Source organism: Hetaerina americana, unplaced genomic scaffold, assembly GCF_022747635.1.
Source record: "Hetaerina americana unplaced genomic scaffold, ioHetAmer1.1.p SCAF_2, whole genome shotgun sequence".
Taxonomy (NCBI): Eukaryota; Metazoa; Arthropoda; class Insecta; order Odonata; family Calopterygidae; genus Hetaerina; species Hetaerina americana.
The window spans coordinates 49,535,869-49,553,811 of NW_027286763.1; the positions used below are offsets into that span (position 1 = coordinate 49,535,869).

Sequence of the window (17,943 nt, forward strand, 5' to 3'; positions counted from 1 at the left end):
AGTTATGAAAAGGAGCCAAGTGAATGAAGAAGAAGAATCCCTCCTTCGCCCAGTCCGCTCCTGCCCTCTTCTTACCTCTGCACAAGCCTCTGGACCCGTCAAACCCCCTGAATGACCGTCTCTCTCCATTGGACCAATCCAATTTCTATCCATTTCTCTTGAAAATATTCCTCCCCATCTCTTCACATCGCTTCCCTCCCCCACATTTTTGATTCAGTACGTTGGTCTTTTCCAACATTTAAAACTTATACTTGATCTGAAGAAAGGAAGCGGCGTAAATGTGCCGAACTGTTCATTTTGGTGAACTGTTCAGTCTGGTCCTGCTCATGTAAAAGAACAGTTCTCAAAACTGCTTCGAAGAACAGCGAGTACCACCAGGTGCTAACTTCACTGTAACTTTGCAACAGTGCCTTAGCAGAGAAGTTATGAGGACCAAACCGTTCACTCCGCCCATTTTAAAAAGTTTCGCAAATGAATCTGTTCACTCGTTCGGTGTCTACACCAGGTCTACAACCTGTACGTCATCTGGTGATACTCAGAGCAATGGTACCAATGTTCAGAGCATCTCGGGGAATATACATCGTTCCTTATGAACAGGGAGATTTGAACACCTGTTCTTTTAGTGAACAATTCGTTTTTTGGAACAGTTCTTTTGAAACTGTTCTATTCTTTTTTCCCCATACCTAGGAGGCGGCGTTATTAGGTTCATGTTTACTCGCAGGGAGAATAATCTTATGATGATGACTCAGTAAGGCTGTTATCGGCGGAAAGATAAGCTCGGTTATAGAGAGGATACTGAGAATTAAAAACGAATGCATTTTTTTCTGTTGTCCAGTGTGTGAGTCGCGAAAAATTATGGTAGTTGCCTCAGAGAAATGAAAAAGATAAGGGAGTGACTGAATGCAATTCCACGCCTGGCATATCATAATATATAACATGGAACCACGTGACATCACGAAGAGGGAGTTAAACTCTCTGAGGCCATTCTTTCTCCTTACGGGGAGAGATAAAGACGCTGTGTCGGAGTTTTCCGCTTGATAAGAAAAAGAAAAAAACATATATTCCAGAGAACCAAGTGGTTGGGACACAGAGAGCTCGTGGCCCCCTTGCAGAACGAGTCTAAATATCCGTGGACTTCTTTGAGCAGCCGCCAAAATGGATTGCGCGACGTCGATCGTCAAGTACCTACTCTTCGCTTTCAACCTCTTATGTTCGGTGAGTCCATATCAATTCCGCCCTTATCGCAACTCTGATAACTGGTGTTGGGTTAGGTGTCCATCGATCGAGTCTTAGCCTGCATTCAAAAGTTTGTTCGTTCCTGGCAGACGTGTGATCCGTGAAAGTCGAGCGCGAGTTTTTCATCTCCACGGAGGAAATTTGAAGTGTTTATATTTTTTTATCAAAGTGCACCAAAATGGGGTTCACAATGTCCATGGTGAAGCTCGCTGTGTTCGTCTTCAATCTCATCTGTGCGGTAAGCGGGAAACATTAAGTAGTGTCCGCGATGTTATCAATAGGTGATGGTTTACGCGTGTGATATTGATTGAGCCACGATGACGAGAGTGAACGGACCTAGGACAGGCGGACAGGCGGCCACCTTAGACGGTGGACAACATTTGTCCAACCAACTGGACACCTGTCGACTGATCTTCCTTAGCTTAGAAATACCGTGCGAATTAGCTTCCTAACTCGTTATGATCGTGCGATAATGAATTCGAAAGATCGAGTTAAAATAAGCATATATTCCTGAGAAAGGAGTTGAATTCTTGTTACACTATCAATCTCGCGAATTAGGATTCCACGTATTCCTTTGGATCCACCTTCCTCTAAGCCACTTGAACAAAAGAGAGTCGACGAGCTTGTCGTAGGATACTGTCACCTACCCGGCTATTTTGTAACATTTCGACTGAAAATGTAACGGGGATAAGGAGTTAATAAAGCGAGAGGAATCCTGCCTTCTCAATATGCTTAAATGAAAGGATCTAGTGTCCAACAGCTTGACGTCCATGACGGTGTGATGGAATTATATTAAGTTTTAAGTTTTTATCTTGGCCACTGGGTTGATAACGTAATATCAATGAAAAATCCTATGAAGTAGAAATAAAATCCGAAGAAAATGAATAAATAGAGCGTGAACTTTACTTTTACTATGAATTTGAATTAAGAACACCCATTAAAGTCTTTTGAATTCCTAGACTTAATTTTTTAAAGATTCGCATAAAAAAATTAATTTATTCGTGTTGGTCGGGAAAAATATTTTACGCAATTATTATTTTTTTACAAATGAATCCGAAAGTAGTCGCATTCAGCATTTTTTCTTTTACAATCTGTTACGAGTGGATAACGAAGTTTTAAGAGTACTTAGTTTGGCCTTGCACAACCATATCCAAGACGAGGGAGGAGATGGGGCTTGGGAGCGGAGGGCTCTCTGAAATTTTACCGTGCGATCAATTGGTCTGGGTTTGGACTAGGTGTCCTAATGTTAGAAATTCTGCCCGGAGTGACTAAACATTCAACCTAGCCTCGAGGATTCGGCGCTACCGGATCACATTCCAGGCGCCAATTTTCACGCATGTGCGCAGGAAGACTCGAGTCAAAAATCTCGCTTTTACGTTCTAACGCCGTTTACAGTGCCAAATGACCTATTCGTGAGTACGTATCGAAGTGTGTAAATTTCGAAGCGAATCTTGGGAACGCGGTCGCAGAATACAACTTGCATGGGAGAAATGGTATGCAGTGCATAAACCACTCGTTTTAACGGAAAGCGGGTGTTCGCGTTTTATTATCGTAGCTGCCTTTCACCGAGCAATCAATGGTGCATTTTCATACTTTCCCAAATATTTAAATTTTGAGGAAATACGAGGCTTATTTCATCAAACATAAATGAACTTCGACAAAAGTAACGTCCGGATGAGTGGACTGTATTTAACGAACTGGATAAACATTCAAGTTTTTTTTGCGGCCATTTCGAATCGAAATAGGTCGATTCAAATACTGAAAGCACCAGTTCCCTTATCAAGGAACGATTACATCCGGAGGACGAAAATCCAAGAGAATGCTGTTGATTAAACTCCTTTAAACCCATCTCTACTAAATGTATTCGCCCATAGAATGAAATACGTAGTTAGCTATTTAACCCCAGATCTCAGCCTTTTGAAAATGCAATCCAGTAGTTGTAAATCTAAACTAAACTAAAATATTTAATTCTGTGCGCGATCACATGTGGTAAGTAATGAGACTAAATAACGACGACAGACTAATTTTTGACGATTGATTATTCCTCATGGTGCATTTACTTTTGGATAAGTATGTTTATTGAACTTCATTTGTTGCACTAGGAAATACGTCTTCCTGTAATCGGAAACGGCCATTTTAAGTCTCGGAAAGACTGTGCTTCACCCTTCGAACCGAACATTTTCCACGGAGAGGAATGGCGTGGGGAGCTAAAATTTGGCTTAGGCTACTATATTCCCGTTACTACCGCGATTTCAAAAAGATATTTCGTTGTAAAACCAAGTCGGGCATTCAACTCAATCGAATATCCATCATTGTGAGACGAAATATCTAACGTAGCGAATCAAAAAGCTCACAGGATATCGCCATTCTGTCGTATATTCGCCTGGCATATGTGCTGAACGACGCTGTATCTGTTTCACTGTGTACGTGTATTCTTTGATAACACACCACTTGACTGACATAGGGCATTCATTCTGTAAATTTCAAAGTTTCCAAGCCATGCGCCTCGGGGATATCTTTTACAGCCATCTCTATTTCCTCTTCGTTCAATCCTTTTCCGCATTTCACCTTGGGTTTGGGATAAAAATTCACCCAGATATATTTAGTTTCAAGCTCATTTTTTGTCAAGGAAATCTCTCGCCTAAAAATGCAGGCTATGTTGAATGAAGGTAGGCGCATTCCCTCAGGCCAACAGCTCAGCAGAGGGGTACAAAATGCCACGGGAAAAGCTGATAACGTCAGTATGTTTCGAGGGAACAGAGCCGCCTATCTTCGGAAAGTCCATCCAATTATGAGAGTGGGAAGGGAGTGGGGTCTTGATAAACGCTTACTTATATCAAACAAGACCTTGGCCTCGACATCATAACTTCTTTCTACCTTTAGAAAAAGGCTATAGAAAAACGGAAAATTGACTCTCAATGAGGGCGCAATGTTCCAAATATTCTTTCAGCCAACATTCTGATGACATGTACAAGACTTTTCACTTATTTTATTTCTTATTTACGTTAACTACATTAACTCAGTCTTCACTAAAAATATACGTTTATTAGCCGATGATGCAGTGGTTTGCCGAGATATCCGTATTCCTGAGGATAAAGCAGCTTTAGCAGATGCCCTAAACGCCATACAACGCTGGTACGACACTTGGCAATCGGAAGTAAACTTTGAAAAAATGTGTAGTGAAGAATTTTTGGAGAAAGAGCAATACCCTCCCGAGCGCCTACTATATCGGGAACACCGAAATGGAATGTGTAGACTCTATTAAATACTTGAGCGTAACCCTCACTCACGACCTCTACTGGGTGAAATATATAGTATACCGAAAATGTGTGGGCATGCTAACAAATAATTAGGATTTATTAGAAGGGTACTGGGGAAATGTGATGAAAAATTTAAAGAGAAATATTATCTTTCGCTGGTAAGGCCTCATTGAGAAATATTATTTTTCGCTGGTAAGGCCTCATTTTAGAGTATGCTTCAAGTATATGGGTTCTTCATGAAGTCGGATTGGTTGCCGAATCGGATCGCATGCAGCGTAGAGGAGCGAGATTTGTAAAACGTTGTTGTGATAAATTTAGTAGCGTAATATTAGAGCAGCTAGGCTGGGAATCACTCACGGAGCGAAGATTAAATTCCAGATAAATTGATAGGATGTCTCGTTAGCAATGATGTTGAAAATGTATTATTACCCCCATAGTACGGCGGTAGGCGATGTCATGTCAATAAAATGAGAGAGTGAGTGTGGAACAGATAGATTTAAGATTTCATTTTTTTCACGAACGATAAGGTATCAGAATAACATTATTCGACCGCGGTACGGGTAGAAATATTCGTGTCAAAGTTAGTCTGGTGTGTGTTCGCCCCCTGACACACACCCTAGCGCTGGCTTGCAGGGGGACTAAAAAATATTTAAAAAATAATCAGTTTCCCAAATGCTCCCTTCGAATGGAGGAAGTCATCTTGACGGTTGTATGAACTAAATTACAGTCGATGCACTTCGCCCATTAATTCCATCGGAGAAGGGAGAACCCGTGTATATACAACACCACCATTCTGTTGGTAGCCTGACTAGTAATTACTTTTACCAGTGTACCCGTTATATTTGAAAAATTGCAGTGCGTTGCGCGCAACCGCTATGCCAATCATCATAATCCGATAGAAGTAAACAAATATGGCCTTATTTCTGTTAAGGCCATATTTGTTTACTTCTGCCTGCCAAGTCTGTTTCAAAGCGATTCTGCAGGAGGATACAATTGGGAACTCCAGGGTTAAGGAAAAAAAATATGATCGCCATTCGTAAAAATGTTGTAATCCTCCTGGCGAATAGTAAACTTAGCACTACTGTGCAATTTTCTTAAAAAGATGGTCTAAGTTTATCTTCTCTTGCAGCTTAGTGAGAATTTCACTGGATTTATGGCCAATGCAATCGATTCAATTCACAACGCAACTTAGAAACAGGCGTTCAAGCGAGAGCATTGGCCGTGACGGGCTAACTCTTCGGTGCAGCAAGCGGGGAAGGGAGGGAGGGATCAGAAGATTTCCATCATCCTCGTCCTTTTCTCGTCCGATCTTTTTGGCGGATGTCATTTCCGTCCGAAGTTTATTCTCAGTGATTTTAAAAGAGTTGAGTTTACGAAACAAATCACATTGTGCCCAAAAACTACGAAAGAACGGATGACCTACGGAAGTTCTCATATACCTGAAACCCTGCCCAGCCTCGTGAGCAAAGAAATTAGATCCATGAGATTCTCAGGTACTATTTGCCTCATTTTCAAATTTCTGTTTCGAGGAAGGGAAAGTTTGACGTTAGAAAAAAACAAATTTTTAAGTCGACTGAAAGACCTTTCCTGTGGAAAATTACTTATTTCACTTGCTCAAACAAAACATATTGCTATCATCCGCACCCTTGACGTAGAGGACAGTTAATATTGAAAGGGCACGTGAGTATCGTGCATAGACGCGGCGTGTTAATGAATCGAATCGTATGTAATTTGTTTCCTAGAAATCACGCTCGCCAATCTCCACGTTCCATTGTTGTGTGCCACGACACGCTGGAATGATCGATTTCATTGTTCTGCGTGGAGCGAGTCTAACTTTGAAATATGTGTATTTATACTTCATTCTCTTGGTATATTTTATAGCTGGCAGGACTTGGGCTCATCATAATGGGTGCACTAGTAAACACCAAAATGAGTTCCATTGTCGACGCGGTGGATCATGGGAAGTTCGATGTGCCGGCCGTAGTGGTGATCGTCCTTGGGTCTATTATCTTCATTTTGTCCTTCCTGGGATGCTGTGGTGCTGCAAGGGAGAGCCATGGCATGCTCATATCGGTAAGATATTACCTTATTGATATTAAGATATTAACACTATTGCCTTGAAACGACGAGGGTAGAATTCGAAGGGTAATACCCAAACCCACAAGTTGTTCATACTTTTGGTAAACATAATGCTTGAATGCTCTTTCTAGTTGTTATTCTATTAGTATAATCTGGTGCGTGTTCACCCCGTACCACACACCCTAACGGTGGCTTGGAGGGTACTTAAATGAAAAAGCACTTAATATAAAGTACTTGAGTACAGCTTGCATGATTGTACCCCTTTTCATCATTACCTACTCTTCGTAATGTCCAAGCTTGAAAGGGGGAGACTCCTCATATTAGTTTTTCAGTTGTCGCTGTATTATGCATACTCAATTTGGGTTAGCACCATGCCCCAGTATTTCGCTGATGTGACTATACATAACTAAATAAACCGACTTGCCTACTCTCTGTATTTCCAATATATTTTATTTCGTTGTAAATGCCCATTATTGACCTTCTTCGGGCACGTTTTCATTTTATTGTAGAAAATTTTACCGCGAGTTGTTCCCTTTTTTTGTTGAATTCTTAGATGATTTCTAATGGGATTGTTTTTAGGATCACTTCCCATCCCGATCCTCCGTAGATTACCTCGAAATCCACGAAGAACGCAAAGGCCGCCTAACTACGTGCATATCCTGTATTATTTTCTACTATTTTTCTCATTACTGCAAATGTAAGCTTAACTCTCCTTTTTAAATTCAAACTGATCTTCGTCTAGTTCATCCAGGACCCATAATCCTATGGTCACATATTTTCGCTTTACCCTTTTGTGGGATAAGGGATCGATATTGTTCTAATGAAGAAGAAATGGATTTGATTACTATCCAAGAAAACATTTAACACCGTTATTTCTATCATTTCATTATTGACATTATGAACAAAAAGATTTTAGGATTGTGTTTGACAACATATCTAATATATTATTTACTTCAACAAATATCCCCTTTCGTCCATACTTTGTTGCATTGCCAAATTAAAATGAGATTTTATCCAGGGCGCAGGTAAAAGTTACTGGGATATGAATTTTCATCGTAAAATGACGGTCAATTCTTTATCGCATTTGGCTGTGAGTTAGTACACAAATTGTTCTTCAAAATTAAAGCAATGGATCCACCATGAAAGGAACCGTTGAAAATCAGTTATACCCGGGCATGACTCCTGGTGAAGAAAAATATTTTTTTCTGGGCAAAGTTTCTATCAATTAAGTATAAACACATCGATTGTATGTAGATACAAAAACTATGAGCAGATTGTGCAATAGGGAGACCTTGCGGAATGATTTTTTTGTCAGCCCCATAAATTACTTTAAATTAATTTCTCTTTTACAGTATTCAGTACTGCTGTGCTGTGTTTTCGTAGTGCAAGTAGTGATCGCAGTTCTGGCCTTCGTGTACCGTGATAGCTTCAATAAAATTGTTGAAGAAAATCTGACGGAAATATACGGAGACTATAAAATATCCTCCGATGACAAAGCACTTGTCGATGATCTTCAGCATGCCGTGAGTATTCACCTGTACATGTAACACTACCACTAAATTAATAATTATTAATTCCAATTTTCATGCATTATAAATTCTCAATTTATTCATATTTTCTAACAAATTTTACTGGATTCGTTGGTCATTTCCTGAAGTCCATATTTTAATTTCAAACTTTAAATATGGTAGTTACTAATCTCACCATAAGAAACTTTCATTCAATTTCCTTTTTTTAAATAATTGGTAGAAACATTCTTTGTCATTGTACATTTAATATTACATCTTATTCGATGATTATCTACTTGAAAACTAAAGTATTTCAGGGATCGTATAAAATAAGCTTCCTCTTGCAGTTTGTACGACAGCTAGGATTTGAGCATTATCATTTTAACAAGTGGATGGAGCGATGAAAATCGTGAACGGTGAATTCCTGTGAAAACTGATGAGTTTTGAATGAGTGGTGGAAAAGCAGCAGCATTGCGTGGCATGAATGTTGTACGAGTTAGGAGTGCCACTGATAAATACGTTTTGGCCCCTTGGTGACCTAGAGTGAATGGTATCAACGAACACTTGGCTCGTGCATGGAAAAATAACTTATTCTCTGCATAGTTTTTCTTTGGCATAAACTTATTCATCTGATGAATGGCAAAGGACTAAGCCCAAGAGCTTGATTTATTTAATTTTATATTATGAGAAACGGACAGTCAGCGAAGGACACGAGAGCAACTAGAGGTGGTGAAATGTGAAAAAAACACTGCATACCTGTATCTATCTCAAAAGTGGGCCATGGGAGAAAGCGGGATTCGAGGAAGATGTAGACATCTTAAAAAATTGAGAAAAAGCAGCTGAATTACTGGAAGTAAATAATGTAAGAACGTAGTTTGCAGGCATGTGGATGAGCCAAAGGGGACATAACAGGAAAATTCTATCGAAAATGGAAAAGCGAGGGAAGGTTTGAAACGTATGACTGTTGTGGGAATGGACATGGGATTTGGAAAAGGGGAGACCGGTAGAATGGAAGGTGATGCTTACGGAGTATGAGGAAATGAAATATTATGGTGTGCACGCAAAGAAAGAGACATATGTTCATGAGGGTGATTGCAGCCGATGTCGAAGAATTACGGGAGAAAACATGTTTATAAGGAGAAAAAGAAGGCTGAAGGTAAAAAACGTGAAAGAAAGCAAGAAAAGATATGAGTGAACGTAGTGAAAAAAATGCAGGAAGATTTTTAAAGGAAATAATGTTTTGGAATTGTCTAAAAAGGGGCTAAACAAAAATAGGGTACTGGAACATATTCAATAAAGAATAAAAGTGATGATTTTACCTGCAATGAATACATAGTCAGAAATTCTTTTTGGGAGTATTTTGATGATCAAAGTAATTAAAAATGATTAAGGGTATGCTAAAAGTTTATGTCAAAATGATTTTAGAGAAGTTGAGGTGAGTGAAAATGAAAAGAATATATCGAGACGCGTAGATGGCCGAAGAGACTCTCAAGATTGTTGTTAATCTCAAGGAAAAAAGAGCACACGTAGAAATTTCTAAAAGTGGCCGAGACCAAAGAAGATCATATTCAAATACACGACACTATGAAAGGAAGCAGTGCACGCGTGTCATTTCTCTAAGCTATAAAATACAAATACGTTTCATTTGCTTTGCCTACCCTGAAGAGGATTTCAAAAAGAGCATGTACTAGAGCGAAATATAGTTCATGAAATACAAAAAATATAATAAATGAAATGCCTGCCTCTATCCGCATGAATTTAATCAACTTGTCTGTTCCATGCTAGTTCATGATACTTTAATATCAAAATTCTCTTCAAGTAATATAAAATCTGCACGTGCGAATAAAATATGATTTGAATATCATTGGAGCAAAGTTCTAAAAAGAAGTTGGAATACATTATTCTATCTTATTACGTTCTTCTACGTCTCACTGCGTGTATCCTCGATTTCACCCAGTTAGATTTTTAATCTAATATTTGTGCGATTTCAATTTTCGAGTTTTATCTCTCATGGATTGCTAATTAATAAATTCAAAACTGCTCCCCTAGTTCGAATGCTGCGGATTGCACGACCCTTCTTTTTGGAAGAGCGTGTCGCTACCTCAGTCCTGCTGTGATAGTGACTACAAGGGGAACTGCACTCTGATAACCCCAAACCGGTACAAGAAAGGTTGCCTGCCGACGGTCTTGGACGTTGGCTCTTGGGCCGGGAACGTGGTGGGTGGGGTCGCCATTGGGATATGTGTCGTCGAGGTAAGTTTCCTTCGTCCTCCTCAAACCACTCGTTTTTATTATCGAAATTCGCGTACGATCATTACAGTGGGCATATCGATGTGCTGACAATTCCCTCGCCATTTGCATAGGTCACTTAACCGGTGGAATTTCGTGATTGATACATAAAATCTAGATCCTGGGTATATGTTACTCAATTTTGTGAGGCTAAGGTTCGGGAAGAAAAGAAGACGATTTTATCCTCATGTTTCGGACATGCCTCCGTGAGTTCTCCATGTGTTCACTTTTCTACAAGATCACACCTGCGCGTCATCGTTATCTCTCTTCAAGCGTTGATTATTGAGTATACGTACATATTAAATTACTTTTTTCAAATTTCGCGTATTTTTGAGCTGCTTAAAGCGTTGCCAAGCAAGGCGTGTAGTTTTATTTTTGTAGAAAAAGAAATACACGAAATTACGGGCCTGACGCCCTTTCACAACATTTCACTGTAAAAACTACAAAAAAATAGATGAAAAAAGTGATAAGTGATGAATGTGTAAAATCCCACTAGGTAAACAAAGAAAAATATAAATTACCACAAAAGTCATTAATAAATTGAGATTATGTTTCAAAGCACAACCGCTAGAGTGAAGAAAATATGATAGATGAAATGACACGTATCAATTTTTAATCATATGTGCAGCAGTAGTATTATTCAAATTGTTTTTATTGTAGCAAATGTAATTAATGTTATTGTAGTAAATATAATACAAATGTTATTGTAGTAAATATAATACAAACATTTTAATCGACATTTTTAAGGAGAGGGACTTAAAAGGAAAAAATTAATGCAGTTCACTAATTTCCATGCTATTTCCTAAAAGACATTTTCATGATTATGAGGGAATTTTTTCAAGTTACTCAATTTTTACTTATGCTTTCCTATTTTGATATCTGGTAATAGTTTTAAGTTTGATATTTAAACTTGAAGTGAAATTAAAATTTGACAAATATTTTTCTTCTTGTAGTTTTTAATCATCAAATAGCTGACACTAAAAATAAGCGAAGGCTGTGTTGAGGCAAAGTGTGCTGGTAATGACCAATTATTGAACATAATGGTTAAAAATTATTTTTAACCAGGGTTCTATTGGTTTCAAAATTATTTTGCTGGTGCAGGAAAATATTTTATATTTTCACCTCTTTCTAAATCTATTTGATTGATTCAAATGCCATTAAGGTTTATTACTCAATTAGAACTCTCTTAAAGGTATTGGTCAAAAGGGCATACACTAAAAGCATTTCATTTCCTTTTACAGGTTGTTGGAATTGTGTTCGGTTGCTGCTTAGCCAATTCAATAAAAAATGAGGAAAGAAGAAAATATACATGATTAAGTATAATTCAAAGATGTCATAAGATTTTTTAATGTTTCAAACAAGTGAATGAAAACATTTTGAGAGTAAATACGGTTTTTTATAGCTGTGTGATGTTCATTCATAAAACATTTAGAATATAGATCAGAAATGAGGGGGAAACCTGAAATGTATGTTTGAAAAAGTGTGTTTTTCCTGCCCAAAACATACGTTTTGGGCAGGAATTTTCATGTTATTCAATCAGAAAATCCAAATATGCAATCTATCTGTTACTGATGAGTCCCATATTATTTTTGGGGTCTCATAGTAAATTCCTGATACATCTCTAAGATTCCAAGGGAGTTTTGGACACTCGGAGATCAGTGTTATCATATACCAAGGGCCGCCATTAATGCAAGACATTTGCCATTGGGTAAAATGGCACTCAAATATTGTGCATTGTGGCTCATTTTGTGACAGAAAATTTTTGTATTTTATCTAATCTTTATCCAGGAAGGGTCAAACGAAGTCCACCCAGTTACCAAAATATTAGCAACAGAATTATTTGCCAAGAAATCTACTGGAAAAAATTAGTAAGCACAGTCTAATAAGTCTTAGCCATGGGAAACAGCACAGGATAGCTGTTTCCCAATGGCATCCATTCATCATCCCCAGTGTAAATATTAGGAAATATGCTGTGAAATAATATGAACCTGTCACCTATACAAAAATTAACTTAATTATTTAACCTTAGAATCTACTCTTGCGATAAATTTAAAATGGGAACCTTTCCGCCTATTACATGAAAGAAGACACTATTGGCTAGAATGTAAAACCCAGATCTGTTGCAAATTTTTTACTATGCTTGGGTGGTCTGTGAATGATTTTAAAACTGTTTCCCTTGCTTTCTTTTCACTTTTATATAATCCCTCTAAAACAAAAATTTTGAGTAAAACTTATACTGATTTTTCCTTTGAAATAAAGTATCTATTACGTTCAAGATATCAGAAAAAGAAGTGTTTCAAAAATTTAATTATAATGACCAGTTGATGTTTATGAGGTCAGCCTGAAAGCAAGATTTAAAACAGAAATCGGAGAAAAATTATTTTAGCCTAAATTATAATATAGACTCTGCAATCTGTATATTGTTCTCAAAACATGTAGTTGCCATTTTTTGTTGATATTTATCAAAATTATAATTTGTAGAAGTTTTTAGGGAGGTCTTTCAATCATACCAGTGCAGTTATTGTAGTATAGGAATATACTTTTCCATGATGGGAAGAAAAACTGCATAGCCCTTAGAATATTATGAGGGAGTGAAACAATTTACTCAAAATATAAAGTTAGGCCTTAGTTAAGACTTCAAGCAACAGCAACCTAGATCAGCAGCACTGGTAAAAATAATAATTACAATATCTAAGTAGTAATTTTCAAACAATATCTATGCAGTTAGATTTGGTCATTGGTAATAATTGGGTGTTGCCACTTGTTTGAAAAATCTGAACTATTTTTATGATGGATTTCTGGAATGACTACAAAACTGAATTTATTTAAAGCAACCTTTACCGAACCAAAATGGCAAACAATTAATGAGACAGAGTAAAGGTCTGATAAAAATAAATTAATCATAATCCTGAGATCCTGCTGTCTTTTATTTAGTTAGTTGGTTGGTTTTTGGAGATTATATTGAATTTGATTGCCTGAGCATGAAAACAGCATTTATCTTGGATCTTAACTGTTTGAATAAAAAATTTAACTAGATGTGTTTTAGTGTTATGCCATGCATCATGGTGAATTAATTAACAATTGGTGATTTTTTACAAATATTCTTACAATATGGCATTCTAGGAAAAAATCTAATGTTTCTTTGATCTCTAATTGGACACATCTGTTGGAATCCATTTATAGCTAGGAAATCTTCAGTAGGAAGTAAAATCAGTATTTAAATTTAGAAGATTCCAGTTCTCTGTTTGGTAACATGATTCACTGGAATCAAAATTTTGAGTTTGTTGTTTCAACACATTATTTATATCTACATGTTCAGCTTCTATAAATCAGCAATTGGAGAATTTTCAACAATGTAACACTTCCAAAGAAACTGTGGGAGATGCCGTAACAAAAACTTTTAATGGAGTTATCTGCTAATGTGCATTTCAATGCAACATTTTCAGAGTGTAAAAATCATTTGCCTTGACTGGGATTCAAACCCAGATCCCTCAATCAAAATTTCAGAGTTTAAGAGGATGCCTCGATAGCTTAAGAGGCTAAATCACTCGACCGGATATTTAGGGATCTCGGTTCTAATCCCAGTCAAGGCAAATAATTTTTATACTCTGAAAATGTTGCATTGAAATGTAACACTTGGTTGATTTCATTTTTTACAAAATAAAGGCGTTCTTTGATAAATAAAAATTCTTATATTTATGAACTTTGATGAATAGACATTATAAACGAAGGAATATCAAATATGAAGGCTGTCAAGAAAGTAACTTACTTTTCGGCCTGGTATGGCAGTAGGTAGGGCAAGAGTCACCATCTTGGCATCTTAATGTCCCTACATGCGGACTCCAGTATGAATCCTGCTCTGGTAGTGTGTTGACTGTAATTCTTATATAATTTAATTATATAAGAGACTATATTATGTAACAGACTGTAATTTAAGAATTGGTAAAGTTGATAACTATAGAACCTGTAGTTTCGAGGTTTTATTATGTAGCTATGCAGTATTCCTATTCAAAAGGCCACAGACACACTCATCAACTCCTTCACTACTCTACCTTGGCATCAGTCGCTGAAGCCACGCAATGCACAAGAACTTAAAGCCACCATGGTGATGGAGAGTGCGATATACAAGTATTGGGTAAATGATAACCTTGAATCTGCAGTGGTCTGCCACTGATCTCTTGCGAGTGGCAATATGCAGGCTGCCTTGGGTGTGGAACAAATTAATAACATTATGAAAGCATTTTGGTCATTTTGGCTATTGGAAGCTGGTGGAATTATGGACAGAAGTATGGAATATGGTGATTTTGCAGTGAAATATATGTAAATGAAATACTAATTACTAAATGTGGAATGGGAAAAAAATCATCCTTAATTTGGATGAAGAGTACTACTCAGAATCGCTCTCATTACAGGAGTATGGAGAAAAGATGAATGTGACTTTATTCTCCACATTCAGAAGATTCAATTTAAGGGAAAATTTTACATGACACCTTGAGTGATTGATCCTTTGTATATATGAAAAGTCAAAATGAAATTAATGGCGAATGCATTTCCCTCGGAATGGTGGAATGATCTTAGTAGCAGTGGAATGTGGTCCAAGAAGCAAGAAACAGGCAAGAAGAATTTAATGAACCCACAAAATGGCTTATTTAATGATGTAAGAGTTATGAATATGGATGGTTGAGGACACTGATGGCTAAAAATTAAATAGTCACCTCCTATAGTAAAAATAGTTAGCAGACTATAGTGATTGCAGCGACCGCGGAGATGATTAACAATTATTAAGGCTGAATCGAAATTGTGATATTGAATTAATGAAAGAATAAGAAAAATGACTTTGATTATAATATGTAGTTAAATAATACACTTGTAGCAATGAGCCGGTTGGCTGGGCACGGCATAGGGATGCTATTATGTCATTTGAATGAGAGCAAGCTACACTATACCAGTTCAGAAAATTGAAGACCAATGTTTTACTGTGTCAAAGGTTAACACATCGATGATTCCTCTGCGAAATAAGGAGTTTTGAAAAAACTGATGAATTACAATGAAATACAAAACTCTTAAAAGCTGTACAAAAGGAAGTGGAAGTATAGGAAGGTGAGAAATCTGCATTCATTAAATATTTATTATTATAGGTTCTCTACCGGCTAAAGTAGGTTTTGAATGGACCCTGCATAAACAATTGTACAACAATAACTTTCTTCCCTTTCCTGAACAAAAACAAAATCTGAAATCGACCACTGCAGTATCTTTAAAATTCTGCATACTTTCTTCCATCCTTCATTCCGTCTAACATGCCTACCTCATTCCGTCCCCCTCCTCATTTGCTAAACATTCTTCCCTCTATTACAGAATTCAACATCCCACTGCCAATCAAAATGCTCTGATTTCATCTTTTCTACCTCCTTTGGATTTCTCCCAATAATTCTCTTTTCTCCCCCATTATTCCCAGCACTTCCTCGTGTTTTTTCCCATCAGTCCATTTTACCTTTTCCAGCCTCCTTCTCATCAACATTTCAAAAGCCTCCAATCTACTCCTATCAACTTACTTCAATGACCAGGTTTCCGCATCTTACAAAACCATAACCCATTTCTCAACCTCCTTAATCAACATCCAAGTCATCAATTCCCTCTTCCTTATGAAAGTTTCTTGGCCTAATGTAGTTCTTCTCCTTATGTTGCTGCTACTTTACCCATTTTGGTCCAAGATAGATAATGTGTTCCACCTGCTCTATTTTGCCCTCCTATTTTTACGTTTAAATTAGCCTTTCTCTTTTTGTTAAAACAGCATTACCTTTGTTTTATTAATGTTTGTTCTCATTCCATACCAAACGCATCAATATTCCAATGCTCTCAACAACGTTTGCAAACCTTTGGCTGGCTGGAAAACGAACATTTGACCATCAGCAAACCTGATTTTATGAATTTTCCACCGATTTTCATTCCTACCTCCAGTTCCTCCAAATATACGTTGCACAGCAAGGACGATAATGGATACCCATTTCTTACTCCTCTTACTAGCACTGCCCCTCCCAACTCTGCAAAAGCCACTTGCACCTGAGCAGCCCGTGACTATTGCATGTTGTGGATACTCGCCTATTCCTCCAATTCACTCCTATTTTTTGCAATAAATTAAATAATTCCACCCAATTCACTCTTTTAAACACCCTCAAAAAATCTATAAAACAGACAAATAAATTGTATTCTTCGGGTAGGCTGAAAACACATACTTGTAGACCACAAACAAAATGTCCTTCAGAAGCACTCCTGGTGGCATGTAAAAGTAACATTCCCCCTAAACATGCATGCGCAGGTTTGAGGTCGTTTCATTCTTCCAGTGTGTTTCGAGAAGCGGTAATATGGAGACGTGTTCTGGTGCTATGTCAACGCGAGTTAAACAGCGTGCTGTTATTGAATTTTTAACTGCTGAAAAAGTGACTCCTACTGAGATTCATTGTCGTTTAAAGGCTGTTAATGGTGACGATGCTGTTGATAGTTCTACTGTAAATCAAATGGTAGTAAAACTTCGTGGTTGCGAGCCTGGAAAAGCCATAATTGTTGATGAAACACGCAGCGGACGTCCGATCACTGCCACAATGAAATGTTAGGGAAATTATGAGGACAGGAGAGTTAGAGTGTACAAAGCGAGAGACTGAGAGAGGAAATTTAGATATATTCTATTGTTTCAGGCTTCACTTCGTGGAAGTAATTGATATCCATTATTGAAATAGAAAGAAAGACTCGTACTTTTCCACAGATTTTATTATACGGCACGACGCGTTTCACCGACTTGCGGCATCATCAGGTACAAATTTGCAAAACAGACAGAGCAAGCATATATAGTATACCCTCAGGACAGAGTGGGGGCGGGGAGGGTTGGAAGGATTTGAGGGGGGTGGGGGCTCGCAGGTGCGTTGATGGATTGTTTTGACCATTTCCAGGCTAATTTCTCGGAGAGGAGTGGGGAGGGGTATGGGAATAATTGCTCATTACAAAGTGTCGTGTTGGGGTTCACCAAGTGCCTTCTAATCTCTAATTGCTCGAGAGCGTCCATTTTTAATCCTTTTGGGAGTGTGTGTAATATCTCTGGGACAAAGTCACTGCTGTGGTTGAATTCTAGTAAATGCTTGGCGAAGAGAGAGTTGTTATTCTGATTTTTGTGACACCTAGCGTGTTCCTTGACTCGTAACTTGATATTCCTGCCGGTCTGACCGACATAAACGCTGTTGCAATCCTCGCATTTCAGTTTATAAATGCCTGATTTGAGAAGGCTATCCTGGGTGTCTTTTCCATTGGCTAGAAGTTTGGAGAGGGTTATGGGTGGGTAGAAGGCTGCTTTGAGTGAGGTGGGTAGGCAGTTGGAAATCCTATATGAAAGATCTCCCAGAAACGGGATCGAGCACCACTTAAAATCTTTAGATACTGCGGGCTGAGATACGAAAATGCTTTTTATGGCCATTGCTTTTTGTTTTTTCCGTAGTAATGTGTCAACTAGTTTGGGGTTGAAACCATTGTTGGTAGCTATATTAGTGATATTCACGAGTTCAATTTTGAAGTTTTTGGGGGAA

At 37.8% G+C, this 17,943-nt stretch overlaps 1 protein-coding gene across 1 annotated transcript; it reads left to right on the forward strand.

Annotated features, from left to right (window-relative positions):
- The first annotated feature begins 1,131 nt into the window (after nt 1-1,131).
- Nucleotides 1,132-11,764, forward strand: LOC139688002 (CD63 antigen-like). The gene is made up of 5 exons (XM_071585399.1): nt 1,132-1,215; nt 6,378-6,569; nt 7,928-8,098; nt 10,133-10,336; nt 11,614-11,764. The coding sequence occupies exons 1-5, from the start codon at nt 1,156-1,158 to the stop codon at nt 11,683-11,685; spliced, it is 699 nt and encodes a 232-aa protein (XP_071441500.1). The 5' UTR covers nt 1,132-1,155; the 3' UTR covers nt 11,686-11,764.
- The last annotated feature ends 6,179 nt before the right edge of the window (nt 11,765-17,943 follow it).